Source organism: Mytilus californianus, unplaced genomic scaffold, assembly GCF_021869535.1.
Source record: "Mytilus californianus isolate M0D057914Y unplaced genomic scaffold, xbMytCali1.0.p SCAF_4, whole genome shotgun sequence".
Classification (NCBI taxonomy): Eukaryota; Metazoa; Mollusca; class Bivalvia; order Mytilida; family Mytilidae; genus Mytilus; species Mytilus californianus.
The window spans coordinates 53,135,438-53,156,965 of record NW_026262690.1 but is presented as its reverse complement, the minus strand read 5'-3'; the positions used below and the strand labels follow the sequence as shown (position 1 = coordinate 53,156,965).

The following is a 21,528-nucleotide window of genomic DNA, read 5'->3' as shown; positions in this document are numbered from 1 at the left end:
GGCGTTGCATAATCAAATTTTAATGACGTGACGTTGTCACTACATATTTATATGGTCATGAATTGTCATCAACAAATCCGTCTGCCTATACCGTTGTTGTAAGGACAGTAAGACGAGTTTCTGACGTGAAATTTTAGGGAAACAGCACGTTAACGTATTCCTGCCTGCAATATTCTGATGGCCTGATTCAGATTTTCATTGCTCAGTCTCGGCAATATTGAGATGAAACATTTTGTAATGATTCAAGTGTGAGTATGCATTGAAACAATTGTTTCACGAAAAAAAAAACTTTTTAAAAAAATATTTCATGGGTTTCAAATTTCGCTTAATGAAATTCGCGCGACTTCAAAAATCCGGCATGTTCAATAACCTCAGGTAAGTCAGGTATTGTTTTTTTTTTAAACATTAGGAAATATGGAAAGCATGAATAGTAGTTATATGAGGATCAATCATGATTTGGTGAAAAAAAATCACCAAAATGTGTGTTGCGTTTCTAAGGTCCGTCAGTATATTAAGTATTGAAAAGCATATCAATATGAAACATAATCCGTTTAGCTAAACGTAGTCTAGGGCATGAATGTGTTACAGATGTTTGGAATAAATTGATTCTGTTATCCTTTCAGTTTATCTTTCTTTATTTAACGTGGTATTTCTATTACCACAACGATTTTACATATGAAGTAGTACTTCATAGGGGAAACGGTAGTATTTTTGACCTCCATAGGTGACGATACTGACATTTTCTTAATTTATCTCTTTTAATAATAAAACCTTGGACACAATAGTTATGTGTGATATTAGGACTTTATTATTCTGTTTTAGAAATTGAAGTCAAATGGTGCAATAACGAACGGAGCTTGTTTATAGCATCCGTGGCCACCGTCATTTTACATCAAAGTTATGAAAATGTGGAAGCCTTTTTGAATAATTCTCAGAAAACAGTTCCCTGCATTTCAAAATTTTACACACTGCAGTTATTCATGAATAAATTCAAAAATGTATTATACCCTTACATCCAAACACGCGCTTCAAAGTAGGCTTCCTTCCTGCTTACACAAAAGGCAAACCTAAAGCCGGGAAAATGTAATCTGTGACTTCTATACGTGCCACACGTACAAAAATATGTATAACCTGCCCCCAATGTGGAATCTATGCCTATCACTCCTTTGCTTTAGATGTGAACAAAACTTCAAGTAGTCGACAGTACCTTGTTACAATATAACGATGAATACCAATTTCAGTTTATATGAGGAAATATTTGCATCAAGTATGATGCAGGTCTCAAATTTTTTAACTTTCAAATATGATTTATGCTTAAAAAAATTGGAGAAGATACCTACCAAGTGGACAATCAAAAACCATCAGTAGAATTGAAACAGACAACACCATGATGGCCTTAAAGGAAAAATGAAATAAAAGTGCACAAGACACTACACAGAAAACAAAAAACATGGACCAACACGATCCTAAGTAAAAACCGGGGATGATGAACTCAGGAACTCTGAAGGCTAAGCAGCTTCTGCTCCACTAGTCGATATAATCCTAATTTGATACGTTGATGATCTATATTAGGTTATAATAAATACATTGTATAAAACAATAGCAGATTGGAAAACGTTTATTGTCTAACCCTAAGACATCAACAGGTTTTGTAAATGTTCTATCAATAAACTTGACCGAAGGAAAAGGTTAGGAAAAATACACGATTATCAGCACTGTGTCGATGCCGCTGTTGGTGAATTTTTAGTCCCCGAGGGTGTAATTAGCCCACCAGATGGTGCTTCGCTACTGACATGATTTAAAACATACTCAGATTTAGAAAGTATTAAGAAAGTAAGGATCACTTAGATGTACTCTACAGGTGGTATCAAAAAGAAGTGGATTCTTAAAAAAATCGAAAGTTTTCAAATAGTAAGAATGTATACAATCGGAAAATGTCGACAAACTACGGTTAAGAGGAGGGTTGGCTCCTTTAAACACGTTTAACCCCGCCACATTCTGTATATGCCTGTGCCAAGTCAGAAGCCTATACTTCAGTGTTTGTCGTTGGTTCATGTCTGTCATATTTGTTTTTTGTAAATTGTTTTGTTATAAATTAGGCCGTCAGTTTTCTCAATTGAATTGTTTCATATTTTTCATGTCAATAATATGTATGTATAGATACCAGGTTAGCGAAATGGGCTTTAACTTAACAATCAACGAGCATACACTTCTTCTCGTTGAGATCATTGACACCGAACGTAAGCTTCTTAACTATTACAGTGGGTGTCCTTGTAAAGCTTACAACATATGTCAAAATCTGCACTTCAACTTGAGATAGATAAAGTCATATAGAAACCAAGATTGAAATTGTGTACGCCAGACGCGCGTTTCGTCTTCAAAAGACTCATCAGTGACGCTCGAATCAAACAAAAGTTATAAAGGACAAATAAAGTAAGAAATTGAAGAGCATTGAGGATCAAAATTCCTAAAAGTGTTGCCAAACACAGCTAAGGTTAAGGTAATCTATTCCTGAGTGATCTCTATATTAATAATAGACAACTTCATCTGAATGCATAAATAGAAAAGTTTAATCGTATTGCACAAGTCTACTGTATTCCTTATGGCTTTTCTTCATTTTGAGGCCATCATATGAACGAATTCTGAAAAAAGAAAAAGAGATAAAGGTAACTGAAGTCGATCTTCGTAAATCATCAAATAGTGTAACATTGAGCGTGTGAAATTAACTTTTTACTTTTATTATCTTTGTTTCATTTAATGACTTTTGTACAATATAAAATTGTTGAAATGTCATCGATTGAAAATTATAGTGAAAATACCAATATCGGTTCCAAGTTGCTATTATGTGTCTTTTTATGTTGTAATGTTACACTACTGTTTCAGGTTAAGGTGAAGGTTGGCGCCTGTTGAAACGTTTAAACCCGCTGAATTTGTATGCACCTGTCATAAGTCAGGAGCCTGTTGTTCAGTGGTTGTCGTTTGTTGGTGTGGTTCATAAGTGTTTCTCGTTTCTCGTTTTTTATATAGATTAGACCGTTGGTTTTCCTGTTTGAATTGTTTAAGTCATTTTTTATAGCTTGCTGTTCGGTGTGAGCCAAGGCTCCGTGTTGAAGGCCGTACTTTGACCTATAATTGTTTACTTTTTATACATTGTGACTTGGATGGAGAGTTGTCTCATTGGCACTCATACCACATCTTCTTATCTATATTTATCATTAATTGGCATGTTCTACTTTTTGACCTGTCTCAAAGTTAGTGATGCCGCTAAAGACACATACTGCTTTTAAAAACTTCATTGATATTTGAATTCTACATTTCGTTGTATTTTTGTTTTAACTGAAATCAAAACACATTAAATTTCCATTATATTGATTTTTAAATATATTGCAATGTGTCTTTTTTTTTTATCTTTTTGTATAACTTATCCTTCTTGGAATAACAGCAGAAGAGACACGATGCTTGTATTATTTGCATTTGTCTTATAAAGACCACCCTCTTGTTGACAAGTGAAACAACATTTAGTTGAACTCAAAATGAAAAATCAGATCACATTTAAATTGTAGTTACTTCAGAGTTTCTTTGACATCAACTCTGTGTAATTTTTCGAGATTTTTGTGAGATTGTCGACTACATCATTATAAAATAGCCCATTGATGTAGGGCACGTATAGCAGTAATACACAGATATAAGCAATAAAGGATTTTTTTTTATTTTGTAATTCCCGAAAAGGCAAATGTGAAATATCTTGTGACGGACATTTTGTGTACTTCATTAATATCAAAATAAGAAGATGTGGTATGATTACCAATGAGACAACTCTCCACAAGTGACCAAATGACCAGAAATTAACAACTATAGGTCACCGTACGGTCTTCAACAATGAGCAAAGCCCATACCGCATAGTCAGCTTTGTATTACCATGCTTGCATTTCGTTTGATAGTTTTACTTTATTTTCCGATATCCTCTTATTTAAACTGATAATTTTCGTATAATTGTTCAAAAGGGAGGTTAGTGTCTGCACTATTTTATCTGTGTTATTTTTTTGTCAGTTGATAAGCGTTCAACATGGATGGCAAGAGTATGATACCAGAAATTAGATGGTCAAATATGTGACGATTTGAGATTGTAGTTATTACTTCTTTGTGGACCTTGAATGCAATAAATATTGACACACTTCTTTATATACCTTCATAGTGAACTTGTCCATCACCATCCTTATCAGCAGCTCTGATCATTTCATCGATTTCGGCATCACTTAATTGTTCTCCCAAATTTGACATTGCTTTGCGGAGTTCATCTGCATCTATAATATCATCTCCATTTTTGTCGAATGCTTTGAAAGCTTCCCGAAGTTCTTCATGGGAATCTGTCTCCTTTACTGTCCTTGCCACCAAAGATAAGAAATCGGGAAAGTCTATGAGTTCTTCTCCTGTTTAACCAAAGTAAAAGTAATGACCAATGTGAACAAAATATACATTTTGAAACAGCAAAACCAAGAACAGTATAGTAAAAAGGAGATACGATTTCATGCTGAAGACCTGCAGATATTTTGTTGATGTTGATGTATATTTTGTCGTTTTTCTCACTTACTTGTTTCTCAACGTGTTTATTTGTTATAGTTGACATTTCGTTGTGACAGAAGATATTCCCATGCATACATGAATGAGTTGTTAAATCATTGCGTCTTTTTTTGCGGGGAAAAGAGAAGGATTAACAACAATTCGATTAGCATTTATAGTTTGAAACAAGACTTAGTGTTTGTACTGGTTTGGGATTTTTCTATAATTAAAGTATGGGTTATCTCAAAATATGGGTTATCTCAAAATACAAAAATAGTGTCTTCGTGTACTTATTATAACGTTGCTGTATTAAATCGCTTTGGAGGTAACAGTTTCTTATAGTATAGTGAAGGACGACAATTTCATATTACTTTACCAGCGAGTTAAATTGCTATGCTTGTACGTGGATGTTTTTGTTTTCTGTGATGGCGGTCACAACGGGACAAGTGTATTTTCTGGAAAGTCCGCTGATCAAGATTAAAGGAGGGAGGATTGAAATTTAAAAATCATATTTAACCCCGTCAAATATTATTATGCCTGTCCCAAGTGATCGAACTCGTAAAAAGTTGTCTTTATTTATTTGACCATCTTTGTTTTTACTTTGTTTTGCGTCAAATTTAAAAACTTTTCAAAATCTACCAGTCAGTCTGAAAGAAAAGCACACACACATATAAATAAGATCATACTTATACTAGAATAAATATGCAAAGAATGTCATTTTTAACCACAAACCTAGTACCCTTGTTCAAATATTATTTAAAGCAACCTTCACATCAGAACATGTATATAACGTTTTTATTCTGAGAGAAAAACCAAATGCTTTAAGACATTCAAATGACTACGGTAAAGATGTCCACTGAAATATCTGTTTTTATACAGTGATTTTATGGATTTTTCGTTTGCGTTTTTTTAAAACTTTGGACCATCAACTATTAGCAAGCGGACATACAACAAAGAAAAGCAAAACTTTGGCCAATAATCTAAATGTTTTTTGTCATTTCAGAATTTAGTGTCAGTGACGACAGATCTTTGATAGTCCCATTTATTCAATCACAACTTTTATTAGGATCGGAGCAAGTTAAATCTTGATATACAAAATATGAAAACTTATCTATTGTTGTCTTTGTAGATTTCAAGTCGGTGTGTTGCTGTCTGGCTGACGTAATCCTTATGTCACCTCATTATTTGTAGATATCCGATAACGAATTGTTACCGGAGTTTATATTGAAAAAAATAGATCTATACAGCAGAATTTACCGTTGCTTTCGGGATCAGCATACGCATGTGTCATTTCTTTCAATTCCTGGTTTGTAGGATTCTGTCCTAAAGCCATCATAACTGTTCCGAGATCTTGTATACTGATAGAGCCGTCGCCGTCAGTGTCAAAGGCACGAAAAGCTTCATAATATTCTGTAAAATGTACAATTCTATTAACTTGTCCTAATTTTTTAACACTAAAAGCATTTTTCTTTGTGTGTGTTTTTTTTTTTTCTTTCTCCCAGTTTGAATTATAATAATACATTTCAATATCAAAACATAAAGATATATAAAAGGTTTTAGCTTTAAGTGTTTGGCTTGAAATTATACTATTCAAAGAACCCGTTACCCAGTATAAGTTTACTTAATCAATGAATGAAAATGTATTTTTTAAACAATTGCATAAGAAAGAAAAACAAAATGCAAAGGTTCATACCTGCAATTTGTTCTTCTGTAAGTTGATCAGCCTAAAACACAAATTTTAAATGAAAACACACATCTTTGATGCTTTTACAAAGAAATATCATACAAACTCAACTATATCAAAAATAAACCAAACAAGGAGATGTGTTATGGTTGTATATGAGACAACTATCCATCGAAGTCCACATGCCGTGCATGTCAGCAACTATAGGTCACCGAACGACCTTAAGCGACGAGTAAAACCCTAAAAATATCCTTTCAAATTTAAAGCCGGGTTGCACAAAGTGAATTTTATGGTGATGACAATAGTGAGAGGTCGGGCGGGGAAAATGGTACTTGTTTAGTTTAATGAACTTCTACAGTTTTCAATCACAATATATGAAACTGTAAAGAAAGATCTCACAGCTATGGAACTTTCGCACAGACTTTTATTGAATGGTTTTATGAAAATATTCAAATTTGTTCCAGATTTGAGAATTAGTCATTTCAAGACAAATATTTCAACGCTACCAAATGCGTGTAATCAACCCATGCTGTTTCCAACACAGTGCAATGAAATTTCACAGAATGTTTACAAACTTATCGCATTTGTACGTCTCCTATTATAGATTTTCTAAGTATTTTACCCATTTTATATTCCTATGTATTTAGATATAGAAAACAAATTCTTTGATTCATTTTTTTTTCACTCGCCTTATTTATTTAAAACCTTTTCAAATGTGAAAAACTTTGTATTTTTACCGATGTCCCAAATCACAACATATATATATATATATATAGTCTTTTGTCTTCCTTTTTCATTGTCTTTATTATAATCGTAGTTGCTACGATAATGTTGTGACTGACGATGCTTGATATTGATGCAAAAAGACCATAAAAAACACTCAAAAAGAAATAATTATAACCAAAAAAGTATGTAAGTTCTGACTTACCATCTTCTATGGTTTGTATTTGAGTAGTGAGATGTCTACCGCTTTAATTTAACATTCAGCCCCATTCATATCCATTGACAAGAGCATACATCTACTTAAAGACCATTCTAATCTTATCGGTAAACTCGTCCTTTTTCACTTGTAAATATTTTTTTTATATTTGTGCTAAAACCATACAGTTTACATACAGACCACAGTCTACTGAGCACTTATTGAAGTTTTATTTTCTCAAATGCACAGTTGTAAAAAGATTTAATAACATATTTACATATAAATGACAAGTACTATTCAACAATCAAACGAAACGGCCGAGATTGTTTTGTCAAAATTCTATAAGAAATGTTTGAATATCGAGTGTACACAACAAAATTTAATAAATATGGGATCTTGAGTGATGTCCTTTTAAATGGAAATTAAAAAAGGTTTTCTTAAGGTGGTTGATTAAAATCATATATCTTTTTATCTATTGTTGTCAGATTCAAGCTAAGAGAAGAAATGTGTACATTTAAACCTCATACTTTGAGAATAAAGCAATGGGAGTTAACTATATTAACATTTCTGTATGACATTTAAGATAATTTTAAATATACCACCCTCCATTTTAATCGTACATGTCAATGTAAAAAGGTCGGTTACTATAATTGTTATCGGACTCGGAAATGAAATTTTATTATTTTTCGTATAAGTATTAGTGTCGGAATATAAAGTTAAGAAATGCAAATTAGGAATTACTCTCCTGATATAGTATATGGTTTATTAATACTACATGTGCGTATGCCCTTTAAATTTAATCCTGGTATATATGATGGGTTTTTTTTAAGAAGATGTATCAGAGTTGTCTCGCTTGGCAGAAGTTATCTGAAAATATAATTTCTCAAGTAAGAATAAAACGCTTTTTATTTGTGTCAGAAAAAACCGCGAAAAGGGCAAGAAATATTAAAAGAAGAATATATTTTTCTTGTTTACTGTGTAAGGATTATTTTTGTTGGTGACAAAACAACAAATGCTATGATATTTGTGTCACTAAATGAAAAAAAAATTCGAGCCTATGTGTGCCTTGTCATATTACATGGATAAATTCTAGAAAATAAGACAAAATAGAACATATGAATAATACTTTTAAAGGATAGTAGAAATCACCACAAATACAACAGTACAACTGGACCATATCTATACATATGATAAAATCTAAAAAAGATAAAGTTAACGTTAGCTTCAAGTTAGCCAGAGTTAAGATCACATAATACACGAAAGATTGTATCAAAGGAATTTCAAGGAAGTGTTTGTGACACTAAAATATAACTGATGTAATGCGAGCATTAATAATGGTGAAAAGATATACACGAGACAGAGTTTCCAAGACCAAATGACTGTTGAATAGCCATTTACGAAAAAGAAAATAACTCTTATTGTTGATCAAATGATATTTAAATACTAGATTTCCTTTTGACCGCGACAATTCCGGATTTCCACGTATCCGTGAAAATACCGTATTTGTATGTGCTCGTGACAATACCAGTCAATAGCATTTGTGCGGGCTGACCAAATAATATTACCAAAAGTGAAATTTGGAGAAGTTTATTACGAGACAAATTATTTCACGAGATGATAATGTTGATGATGGATTAGGTATAACATCTAGTTGCATAGATAACATAATATAGATAAACGAGGAAATGTATATATATAGGTGATCAATATCATAGTTGTACACATTCACAGTATGAATCTCCAGTTGTGTCTTTCATATTTGCGTTTCTGCTGCAAAAAATCTGTTTAAAATACAGATCTTGTGTGTAAGCTTTGCCTTGTAACCAAACCTTGGATACATGATCTGTATTCTAATCAGATTGTGCTTCAAGGTAGCACGGTAGTATTTGCATTCCAGTATTTAGGTTGCTCTTTTGTGTACCCTACCTAAGTCAATGTATCTGAACAGTGTGATTGGACAAAAAATACAGTATCAACTGAACATACTTTCCCAAACTGAGGGATGAGTCAGGTGTAGAAAAATATGAAATAATTTTACATACAGATGAAAATGAATTTTTGAGATTTTTTTTAAATTTTGTATTCACTGCACGATAAAAGACCTAAAAGCACTAGTGGCCTTAGATTTTTAAAAATAGCAAAAAAAGTAAACGGTCATGATACACATTCAAATTCATTTCTGAATAGTAAAATGAAAGTACTTCAGTTAACTGTGAATGTAGAATTTTTTGCAGTGTTAGAAAGTGGTGAAAATTCTAAAAAGGCTATCATTATCCCTTATGGGCCAGGAAATACTACCGTGCCACCTCAAACAGAGATACGTTTTACTTCCTAATATCATACCAATTCAATTTTGTCAATGAACTGAACCAAATTACGAAATTGCATGAACTCTAAAAGATGCGAAACAAGGTACGTCGATATAGGATAAGCGCCAGTCTCCTGCTATTCGAATTCACAATCAGTCAAAATATCCCAGTCCGTAATTGAACACAATATGTAAAATTACATAGCAGACGACTAGACTGGTATCTAATGATCTAACCTCGGAAACATGTCGCCAGTGAAACCAACTCGTGACTTAATACGTAGTGTTGATTTCAGTCGTTCTTCCTCACAACTCTGTTCCATATAGTGTGAACAAAAAGATGAGAAACATATTAAAACATAAAGTTTTGCAATCTAATTTAAAAGCGTGTAATATTGTTGATGCTGTTGGTATATTGTACAACACTAGAGTAAAAACTATCCTTGTATACAGAAGAAAGGGTGGTGTACCTCCCTTTTAGGAATTACGATAAAATTAAAATAATAATAAAATATCTGACCAATAAAAGACTAACACTGTTTTTGAAGATTCGTTTAAAGACTAGATGCTTCAAAACATTTTAGAAATATCATGTTAACGACCAAACTACCATTATCGTCACTAACACAGAAAATTATCAGTACAGCTGAATTGTTCATGAGTATCATTGGCAGAATGAGCAGACATTTACTTACAAACAAGTCTCTATAATCTTCTGGTCAGACATACTAGCTGTTCACTTTGCCGGTTGTCATGGATTTAGGCAAATTAAGTATTCTGTAAAAAAAATATGTTCCAAAACTATTAGGTCTTTTTTCCAAACAAAAAGAATATTGACATTTAATTCAAACATGCATATTTTACGTTTTAATTTTTTTAATAAACAGTTGCACATGGTCTTTCATCTCTAAGACATTATCATTTAAAACAAAAATGCTACTGTATAATATATGTTTAAGAACTAATGGTGTTCACTTATTCACCGTTAACATATAAATATTAAAGCGAACTGCATTGATTAGACTAAGCCCACACCACTTAAGAATTTATCGTTTTATCTTTAAATGTACTGATTTCTATTTGTATGAATGGGCTGTAGAATTATTACTAAATGTAGATAAAGTAATGTAATTGTCAAAATTTGTCATAAGATATATACAGTTTGAAACTACAACCATTTAGTTATTTAAAGAGTAGCAATCAAAAATCTTTTACACTTTTAATCCCAGCTTGATAAGAGAAACTTATATAATCATAAATCACAACTAATAAAATCATTAACCATGTCAAATAAATAAACACATAAAATGTAAAATTACCCCGTACATACCCCAGCTAAACATTTCTCCACCATTTTCAGGTCAAATATCAGTTTTATTGAGAAGTCCTAGAGTATCAAAAATAATGGTAAGTAACTTTTATTTCTTCTACGCTCAAAACGATGACATTCTAAACACACACATATACATATACACTACATTTATCATGTTTTATATATTTAAGACTTATAAAGGAAAATAAAACAGGACACGCCTTTTTCATTTATACGTGTATATAAAACTATGTGTAGTAAACTATAGAAAGTTGTCCATTTGTGTAAAATATAGCGTTCTAAACTAACTCTAGGCCAAGCAAATGATCTAGAAATGTATACCTGTCAGCTTTCATTATGTTCAATGAATTATGTTGAATGAAAGCCCGTGTACAAATACAGTCTTATTAGATGGATGAACTACTTTAAAGTTTGGTTTTGTATTCAATTTATCATTACAAGAAAACTTGAATGAGAAAACTCAGTGTGAAAACAATACCCATATCTAATTGATACTTTCATCTGAAAATATTTGAATGATGTTACATGTATGTTTGTCAAACGATGAAAATATACTATCACTAAAAAACTGAATTTCTGTTTTATCCGATTCAAGATATCAGTTTATTATCTCGAAAAAAATCTACAGTGATTCCAATATTAAAAGCAGCGAAATAGGCATTGTCAATATATTATTCAGACATTGTAGAGTATACTGATTGCGCAATGATCAGCTTGGTGTTTAATTGGTGTACTCATACATATATGAAGCAGAACTTATCCAAGGTCATCTTAAAATAAGAACAATTAATTAGCATCTTGCAAACTCTTTCATCTTCACATTCAGATATATTAGTTTAATAATTGTATAATAAATATATCTTTCATTGTCATATTGTTAAACCGGTTTTGTTGCTATAGCCTATCTAATGCCTTTGTCAATAGAGAATTCATTTATTTGTTTATATTTATCCTGTACTCAGGATAAAACCTATACAACTAGTACATTGTACTCGCTATAAAACAGGAAAAAGACTCGGGGAGCCCAGATTTCCTTCCTGTTTCTTTACAGATCGTACATGTTTAAAATTAATGAATTCTACATGTTCCTACAATGTATATGCATTGTATATTCATTATTTCCTTATTACATTTTTGAATTACTTGTTTACTTCATATTTATTTACGCTTGACTTTAATTATACATGACTTGATCATTGTATAAGATATTTTTACTCGTTAAACATTTAAATGGTCTCGTTTAAGAATATTACATGATGGATGATGCAAGAATTGAGGCAAATTCTTACCCTATTAACCAACTAGGTATCACCCCTTTATGTAATTGAATATAATTTGTTTTTCACTGATGACTTCATTTGCCCTACTGGATAATGAACTATAATCAGCCAAGCATATATAGGTGTACTGCATCGGTAAACCGTCTTTAATAACATATTTAACTACAATTATAAGCGTAAAGTAACACATATTATCTACTAGTTCGTTTGGTGTCGCAGTGTGAAATTAAATGAACAAATATGCACTTATATGAAATAAAGGCGTGTGACGGTAAAACGCCTACCTGTAAAGAGTCACTAAATAAACACCTGCTATATTATCTGTTTATTATTTACAAATATTATTACAGATATGAATTTGATACGATTTCAATGTTCTTATATTTGTAGACTAACACATTATCAGACGAGCACATTGAAGGTAATTTATCATTCTAGTGTATTGAGTAGTGCGTTAAGGCTTACAATGTAGTACCACGAAAGTATAGGAGAACCACGAACATGTTCAAAATTACAAAAAAAAATCCAGTTTTAAATAACGGGCAGATGTGAAATATAAATGAATTGATTCAAAAGACCTCCAAAAGATTAACCTTCTTTATGATTTAAAAGCCAAAGAAACGAAAAATATGTTCAAAGCAACAAAATCAACATGGGTTCTATTCTGCTTTTAACTTGGATGTTTGTTTTACTATTTCAATATTTACATACCTGGCATAGAAATAGACCAAGCAGTCTGCGTGGGATACCAAGCTTACTACTCCCATCTATGACTACTGAAAACAGGCTAATACATATTATTTTATGTTAATAAGCGATCTTTTGGTTATAAGTGTTAGGCGACATAGAATCTTTCTCAATTTGCTGCCTTAGCTGAATGTTCGTTTCTCCTTAGTGTGAGAATCAACATGCTAATAAATATTTTAACCCCACTTGAAAATGAAGAAATGGTCCCAGGTCAGGAACCTGGTCACTGGTTGTCTTTTTTTCATATGTTATTCAGAGCACGTTTGCTGATCATTTACAGTTGCTGTTTAATTTATTCACATTTCATTACTCTTGTCCATTTGGAAACGTGACATATTGTATAAGCACATGTCTATTGTCTACCACTGTACCATTTGTATCGTTGGCTTGCTGTCAATCTAATTAAAATCAGATGTTAGTTTTCGCTACGATACTCTCCACCTATAGGGAGAGTAGCGGATCACACCATCAGATTTAATCAGATTGGTTTTCTGTCTCATTGGCTTATACTCCGACATATCATTTTCTTCAAAAGTGAATGTCAGTTAATCACAATTAAACAAATTTGATAATAAATGCAATTACAAATTAAGAATAATCTGAATGTACGTATATAAACTCATCATAGATACCAGGATTGAAATTTTGTATTTGCGCCAGAAAAAAGACTCATCAGTTACGCTCGAATCAAAAAAGTTAAAAAGGCCAAATAAAGTACGAAGTTGAAGAGCATTGAGGACCAAAAATTCCTAAAAGTTTTGCCAAATACAGCTAAGGTAATCTATTCCTGGGGTAGAAAAGCCTTAGTATCCGCAAATAACTTGTAATTATACTAAAAGTATACCGATGGATTTAATTTATATACATACAGCAATATGCATTATATAAAATGATTCTCTCTTTTAGAGTTGAAGGACGCCTTTAATTTATTTGACAAAAATGGTGATGGTCGGATAACAACAAATGAGCTAGGAACTGTTATGAAATCTCTAGGGCAACAACCGACAGAAAATGAACTAAGGGATATGATACATGAAATTGATGTTGATGGTTTGTTGTTTAATTAAGTTGTGCCATTGTCCAATTTGTTTCGTTTCAGTTTGTACAAAAGACGCTCTCAGACTTTTAGTTCTACAACATTAAAAAAATTATAAATTGTGAATTTGATACTCGTCTTTTAAGAAAAGCTACGACAGACTAAAACTATAGCAGATTAACACCCACGTCTTTTAGTCTCTGGTGGATAGTTGTCTCATTGGCAGTCATACCACATCTTTTTAGATTAATATATTTATATTTTTATATCATAATGTATGCGTGTTACATTTAGACATTTATTAAAAAGTGTACACTCTGGTTATATGATAAAATAAGTATGCTTTCGCTTCCAATAGTTTGTTCGTTTTGTAACATATAGTATAACAAGTCAAAATCAGCACGATATCTAATTAAAATGTAGTTAAACAAATAAAAGACATATATAATTTATTTAAACGAAGGCCATTACCGATAGCGTACATGTCCATCATTACTACTTACAATAAAATTAGGCGAAGAGTAAATGTCTATGTGACGTCAAATTAAGGACATATAAACACATACTAGATAAATAAGAAGACTCCGTGTTGAAGACCGTACTTTGACCTATATTGGTTTACTTTTATAAATTTTGACTTGGATGGAGAGTTGTCTCATTGGCACTCATACCACATCTTCTTATAACTATCTAGAGGTCAACAATTTGTCAAACTCCAAATCATCCTAAGTCTAGAAAACGTTTCATTGTTCTCTACGTTTTACAATTAGGTAATGGAACAATAGAATTCCCTGAATTTGTAGCCATGATGGCAAAGAAGCAACAAGATGGCGGCGACCAAGAAGAAGATTTGCGGGAAGCGTTTAAAGTATTTGATAAAGATGGAAATGGACAAATTAGTCAGTCCGAATTAAGACAAGTAATGCTAAGTCTTGGTGAGAATTTAACAGAAGACGAGATTGAAGAAATGGTTTTAGAAGCAGACATTGATGGAGATGGTCAGGTTAACTATGAAGGTATGTTTGATCATGGAACAAATTGGACGTAAGCAGCTACATGCATCAACGCGCAGTCTTCAACAATGAGCAAAACCACACGGGACAGACACATTAAAACCTTGGACAGTGATGCAACAGCACAGCATAAGAATAAACTGTAAAAATCTTTGGAAATTTCTTATCACAATAGATTAGTACGAAGCGCAAACAACAAGTAATATAACAAAAAAACACTAAGTACCGATATAGGAGTACTCGCAGTTACTTAAAGCTAGTTCAAAGCCAATTACAACTTATGAATTTATCATGTTCTCTCAGACTAAAGTAATTGTTCTTTGTTCTTTTTTTTTATTTCAGAATTCGTTGCTATAATGGCACAAAAGAGGTAATTTTATATTGACATGTATGTGCAGCTACAATAAGTGAATGGACTATGATACGGAAAATGTAGTTCTATGACAGTTTTGTAATATTTGTGGGGAAAGTACCATGCAAAAACAGTGCTCGCTTGAAATTCATTAGTCAAATTAGTACTTATCATACTAAAACAATCTAAATGAAAACTGATTTTATAAACTTGAATTTGTTTTTGTACAAAATAAACATAATTGTATAGGTATATGAATATGTGAGATTTGCATAATGAATTTTATAAATATGTGGGATTATACAAAGCATTCGATTTTTGTCTCGATAACAGACGCACGGTAGTTTTAATTATTTTCAGCGAAAGACAAATCTAAAGTTCGAAGTGTTTATGTATACACAGTTGATTTCGACGCATACATACATTCGTCCATTAAAAATAAGCATGAATTGTGATGTTGTTATACAAGATAGGACACCACAGAAGGACACACAATTACCGTATATTTGTTTAAGTCCAAACTTATGAACAGTTATTAAAAAAAGAAAACAATAAAAGGTGTTTTTCTTCTAACTTCTAGTAGGCTGTTGGTCCTTGAGGGTATCATCTACCATGAAGTTAATGATTGGCTTTGAATGTTATTTGTTTCTTTCAGCCAAAAATAAAACATGTAAAATATAGACGAATCGAGTGAATTGTATATACTCATGCTTTAAAATCGTGTGGTAATTGGAAAGTTTTAAATAAAACATTTTGACTTGGTAATATTTATAGACCTTCAAGGGTTGTTGCACAAATATTCAAGAGATTGATCTGAGTGAGCTGCTTTTCCTTTTGCACTTGCAATGCAAAGGTCCGGCATGATATATTTCCCAAGATAATATTCTTAGTAGTATTGGAATAATGCGATAAGAATACACTGATAGGACAGTTTAACCCAAGACTAATATATGACATAAAAACGAACATTTAACGAGAACTTCAATAGTTTCAACAGATAAGAGGCTTCCATACTCTTGTATAGGATCAAGAAGGACAAGACATTGCCACCAACCATTACAGATACTATGAACATCGATAAAAAGCATAAAAAGTGTCAATATAACTTCCACACAGAGCTAAAAATGAAGCTAACTGAACACCAAAATGCTCTGGGTAGCTAATTCCTGTTCCAGTGGCGGAACCCGACGACGCCAATTTTTTTTCTGTTAAAGCTGTTGCTGTAGAGTAAAGCTTAACAACACAAAGATGTTAAACGGATATTTTTGGTCAAATGTGACCATAAAGTGACGCAAATACGACAGGACCTCACTACACATGAACATGATGTGCAACATATTTAACGATTTAACAGACTATTGAACAGCTCGAGACAGAGGTGGATGATTCCAAAGGGATATTCTGACTCATAAATCGAATACAAACTGACAACGCTATTGTTAAAAACAGGGTAAATAACCAAAATGACAAAACATTAGTCTACAAAACACAAATATAGAAAACAAAAAACCGGAGTTGATGGCAGCTGCTCCGGAGGGGTAAGCAGAGTCTGCTCCACATGTAACAACATCTCCACGTGTAACAACCGCTAAAAATGGAATTATGGAATTAAATTATAAGGAATGACTAATATTTTTTCTGTCCTCATAAATGTGGTGCACACTTTTAAATAATCCGCTACGCGGGGTATTCAGTCTGCACCACATTTTTGATGTTATATCTTCATAGACCGAAAACATATTACAGTCATTCCTAAAATATCGAATCTAAAAATAAGATGTGGTACGCTTTTGATTGGCCTCTTAATTCTGTTGACAGTTATGATTTTCTACTCTCTACATTACACTTCCACACAATCTTATCAAGAAAAAGTTTTCATATTTAATAAAATGGTCTTTTGAAAAATCTCATTGCAAATTTATTTGCTGTAACTCGTCTAGGACACCTGTCCTAAGTCAGGAGCCTGTTGTTCAGTAGTTGTCGTTTGTTGGTGTGGTTCATAAGTGTTTCTCGTTTCTCGTTTTTTACATATACTAGACCGTTGGTTTTCCTGTTTGAATTGTTTTACACTAGTCGTTTTGGGGCCTTTATAGCTTGCTGTTCCGTGTGAGCCAAGGCTCCGCGTTGAAGGCCGTACTTTGACCTATAATTGTTTATTTTTTACACATTGTGACTTGGATGAAAAGTTGTCTTATTGGCACTCATACCACATCTTCTTATTTATATGATTGCCAATGAGACAACTTCCTACCAGAGACCAAAGTACGAGGAGGGGGTCAATAACATTAGGTCACCGTACGACCTTCAATAATGAGCAAAACGCATACCTTATAGAAAGCTATAAATGGCCCCGACATGACAAAATGTGAAACAATTCAAAAGAGAAAAAAACTGCTTTAGTTTTTCTGAAAGCAACAAACGAAAAACAAATATAAGACAGACATCAACCAACGACAACTACAGAATTACAGGCCCTTAACTGAGACAGACACATAAAGAATGTGACAGGTTTGAAAACGCAAAACCCTCCCTAAGTTTTCTTGTTTGAATTGTTTCACATTTTAATGTCGGGGCCTATTATAGCCGACTACACGGTATGGCTTTTTCTCGTTATCGAAGGCCAAACGATGGCCTATAATTGATTATAATTATCCTAATAATTACATTAGATGTATGTTTCATTATTATACGTTATTTTGATTGGCTAGCAGCAATCTCGCGTCATTCTTCATTTCAAAATGAATTTCATGAATTGTAACATACATGGTGACACACGTTTCCACAGTAAAGTGCACAGGTAAATAAAAGAAAATGATAGTAATCGTGTTTTCATAATCATAGCGAAAAAAATGTAATTATAAGTATTGAATGCTTCTTTTAGTAATTTCATAGGGTTGTAAAAGCGTTGACCGTGCGTACATTTTTAGAATGAAGCGCTTCCGCGCTTCATACAAAATGTACTTCGGTCAACGCTTTTACACCCCAATGAATTTACAAAAAGAAGCATTCAATTCTTAATTAATTTGAACTCTGGTAGACATTTCTTTCATTCATTGGCAATCATACAATCATTTCCTTTTTTCGTATAGTTAGTTAGTTAGTTAGTTACAACCTACTGTTACACAACTATAAAAAATAAAAAGAACACGTTATAAATTTCATGCGTCCGAACCGCTTTTCTGGATTTACCTTCATCAAGAACGCTCAAAGCCGAATATTTGAAAGCCAAGGATGTATAAGAACCGAAACAGTTGAAGAGCTATATGACAAAAAAAGACAAAAGAAAAATAGTCAAATCCATTTCAGGTCAACTTTGCCTGATGGAATTGAAACCTGAGTTTTTTTTAATTTTCAAAATTTATAAACGGACAATTTTATAAAGGTTTGTTATAAATCACGTCAGTACCGAAGTACTGACTGCTTAGCTGATGATACCTTCGTGAACTGATAGTCCACCATCAGTGGTAAAAGAGCGGCGAAAGATACCAAAGGGACATTCAATTCGAAAACTGACAATCCCATGGCAAAAACTAAAAACGACGAAAAGACAAACAAAAGTACACAAAACACAATATAGAAAAAACTAAAGACTGAGCAACACGAATCCCACAATAATCCGGAGTTGATCTCAGCTACTCCGGAAGGGTAAGCATATCCTGATCCACATGTGGCACACATCGTGTTGCGCATGAAAGTTCAAACCCGGTAATAAGTCCAACTCGGTAGGTCACGTTCGATGAAAAGAAGACGAGATTGTGGTAACAACAATTGGATTATATTCGTCGCTATATGTGAAACAGATATTTTATAACGGTCAACCAACTCGTGATGGCGTCAGTAGAATTGTCGAAGGGATAGTTTAAAATTTACCACTTGGATCTCTTGGTTCAATAGCTTCCTTGTTAGCAGCAACTCTCTATCAAGAAAATCATGATTCTTAGGCCCGAGAACACAGTTATTTCGTAGTGCATTTCTTTTAGACAATAAATTCAAATTAAAAAAAATCGCACCTGCTCTATCTCAAAAAGATTTTTACAGTGTAGTGTACTACTATTGATACAAATAATATCAAAATTATAGAAACTTCTACCAGCTCTAACTCAAAATATTGACAATTCTGTGTTAAGGGGGGCTAAAATTCAGTTTGACAGCTTCAGACATTCTAATTTTTGACCTTTTTTAACTGGACCAAATCACTACTTAACATAAAGATTCAGCACCCAAATTTTTTTAACATGTAATTTCATCCCCTTACTTAATATTTCATGCATAAAATATCAAGAAATAAATTGGGAAAGTGTATCTATCAAAAAAAAAATGCAAGTTATACACTGTTCACACTAGGGACTATATTCGTAGACAACGAAAACCAAAGGACGATAACTGTGTCCTTGGACCTAATAGGATAGAAAGACTTGACCAATTTTAATAAAACTTTGCATTACCTAACCCTAGGCAATTATAAGATAGTTGGCCAAGTTTCATGGCCATAGAATATATATTATAGAAACTAGGGCCATTTTAATATTGAAATTTGGATGTTTATTTTTGACGTTTAAATCAAATATTTTCAACTGTCAAGATTTTGGCCTAAAAAATTTAAATATTGCAAAAATTTGCTTTTTAAGTACTCTTGAATTTAATATAATAAGTATTAAAAGCAACGGAATACTCATTTGATTTATCAGATTTATTTCAGTTATTCAAAAGTCAAATTTATATGAGCCTGTGCCTGAAAATAGAGATTTTCGAATTAAGGGAAGCCTTACATAAACATGCATTTTTTTCAACCAATTTGAAGTTTTTGAAGTTTTTTATCCATACATTATTCTTCCATATATATTAAATGTACTTTAAATGTAAAGAAAAGTTACACAAAAGCATACCACATGAGTATAAAATGGTCTTAGGCCATGTAAGACTGAGAATTATTTAGAGTCGATTTAGGCCGTAGCCCATATTTACATATAAAAATGCACACAGAGGCTATAAGAAATTGAAATTTGTTACTTTTTGCTCATTTCTATGCTAAGATGTCATGATACAAGAAGTCTAGTTGCAAAAGGACTCTTGAATTCAACTTTTTTTTGCAGACAGTATGGTCTGATGACCAGTTTTTCACTTTTCAATGGAAAACTTGCATGTAGTTTTAGTCTCATTTGGCATATATTTGAACCACTTACTATCCTAAAGAAAAAAAATTATGGTAGCATATGAAATGAATAGGGTGTACTGATCATTGTAAAGTGTTTTTTTTACAGATTTAGTGAAATATTTGTGATGGACTACAGATTTTATGTACAAAGCTCTTCACATTTCACATACATCAAACAGGCCGTTTAACCAGGGACATAAATACAAATATTCTGCACATTTTTTCTGTGATAATATACTTTTCTCTAGATTGCGAGTTCACAAATGGTTAATTAAATTTGATTTAAGCATAGAAACACAAATATCAGGAACATAAAAAGCTGTCAGATAGAAAGTCAGCATGGCTCTTAGGCATAAAATGGAAACTGCTTTAAAATGCTTAGTTTAGCCGTATAATGCCAAAATGGGACATTTTAACAGAATTTCTGTCAAACAAAGATGTAAATCCTTTACTTTTATTGAGTTTGACAAATTGAAACCAGCAAACCATTCAGGAAAGTTGCCAAAGTACAGAATCTACATTCATGCACGGAATTCATCTCTTAGGCCCGAGAACACAGTTATTTCGTAGTGCATTTCTTTTAGACAATAAATTCAAATTAAAAAAATCGCACCTGCTCTATCTCAAAAAGATTTTTACAGTGTAGTGTACTACTATTGATACAAATAATATCAAAATTATAGAAACTTCTACCAGCTCTAACTCAAAATATTGACAATTCTGTGTTAAGGGGGGCTAAAATTCAGTTTGACAGCTTCAGACATTCTAATTTTTGACCTTTTTTAACTGGACCAAATCACTACTTAACATAAAGATTCAGCACCCAAATTTTTTTAACATGTAATTTCATCCCCTTACTTAATATTTCATGCATAAAATATCAAGAAATAAATTGGGAAAGTGTATCTATCAAAAAAAAAATGCAAGTTATACACTGTTCACACTAGGGACTATATTCGTAGACAACGAAAACCAAAGGACGATAACTGTGTCCTTGGACCTAATAGGATAGAAAGACTTGACCAATTTTAATAAAACTTTGCATTACCTAACCCTAGGCAATTATAAGATAGTTGGCCAAGTTTCATGGCCATAGAATATATATTATAGAAACTAGGGCCATTTTAATATTGAAATTTGG

General features: G+C 32.5%; 2 protein-coding genes and 1 long non-coding RNA gene across 7 annotated transcripts in view; 1 reads left to right on the top strand and 2 right to left on the bottom strand.

Moving 5' to 3' along the window:
• LOC127738242 (calmodulin-like) overlaps positions 1–7,787 on the bottom strand; it is a 45,404-nt gene extending 37,617 nt beyond the window's left edge. Inside the window, exons 1-5 of one of the 2 annotated variants that reach the window (XM_052249422.1) lie at positions 7,173–7,785; positions 6,254–6,284; positions 5,818–5,970; positions 4,188–4,430; positions 2,491–2,642 (exon numbers count right to left, since the gene is read on the bottom strand). In XM_052249422.1, coding sequence (XP_052105382.1) covers positions 2,614–2,642; positions 4,188–4,430; positions 5,818–5,970; positions 6,254–6,284; positions 7,173–7,175 — 459 coding nt within the window. In that variant the 5' untranslated portion in view covers positions 7,176–7,785 and the 3' untranslated portion in view covers positions 2,491–2,613. Of the gene's footprint in view, positions 1–2,490; positions 2,643–4,187; positions 4,431–5,817; positions 5,971–6,253; positions 6,285–7,172 lie in introns of those variants that run through there. The other variant, XM_052249423.1, reaches the window with a different exon arrangement.
• Positions 1–15,539, top strand: part of LOC127738244 (calmodulin-A-like) — a 57,966-nt gene extending 42,427 nt beyond the window's left edge. For 2 of the 3 annotated variants that reach the window (XM_052249428.1, XM_052249427.1), the window contains exons 2-6: positions 10,832–10,878; positions 12,475–12,505; positions 13,738–13,881; positions 14,638–14,883; positions 15,223–15,539. In XM_052249428.1, the coding sequence (XP_052105388.1) occupies positions 10,876–10,878; positions 12,475–12,505; positions 13,738–13,881; positions 14,638–14,883; positions 15,223–15,254 (456 nt within the window). In that variant the 5' untranslated portion in view covers positions 10,832–10,875 and the 3' untranslated portion in view covers positions 15,255–15,539. Of the gene's footprint in view, positions 1–10,785; positions 10,879–12,474; positions 12,506–13,737; positions 13,882–14,637; positions 14,884–15,222 lie in introns of those variants that run through there. The other variant, XM_052249426.1, reaches the window with a different exon arrangement.
• LOC127738255 (uncharacterized) overlaps positions 7,806–21,528 on the bottom strand; it is a 39,381-nt gene continuing 25,658 nt past the window's right edge. The window contains exons 5-8 of one of the 2 annotated variants that reach the window (XR_007999970.1): positions 12,796–12,860; positions 10,791–12,246; positions 10,167–10,248; positions 7,806–8,030 (exon numbers count right to left, since the gene is read on the bottom strand). This is a non-coding gene — a long non-coding RNA (uncharacterized LOC127738255). The remainder of the gene's footprint in view (positions 8,031–10,166; positions 10,249–10,790; positions 12,247–12,795; positions 12,861–21,528) is intronic. The other variant, XR_007999969.1, reaches the window with a different exon arrangement.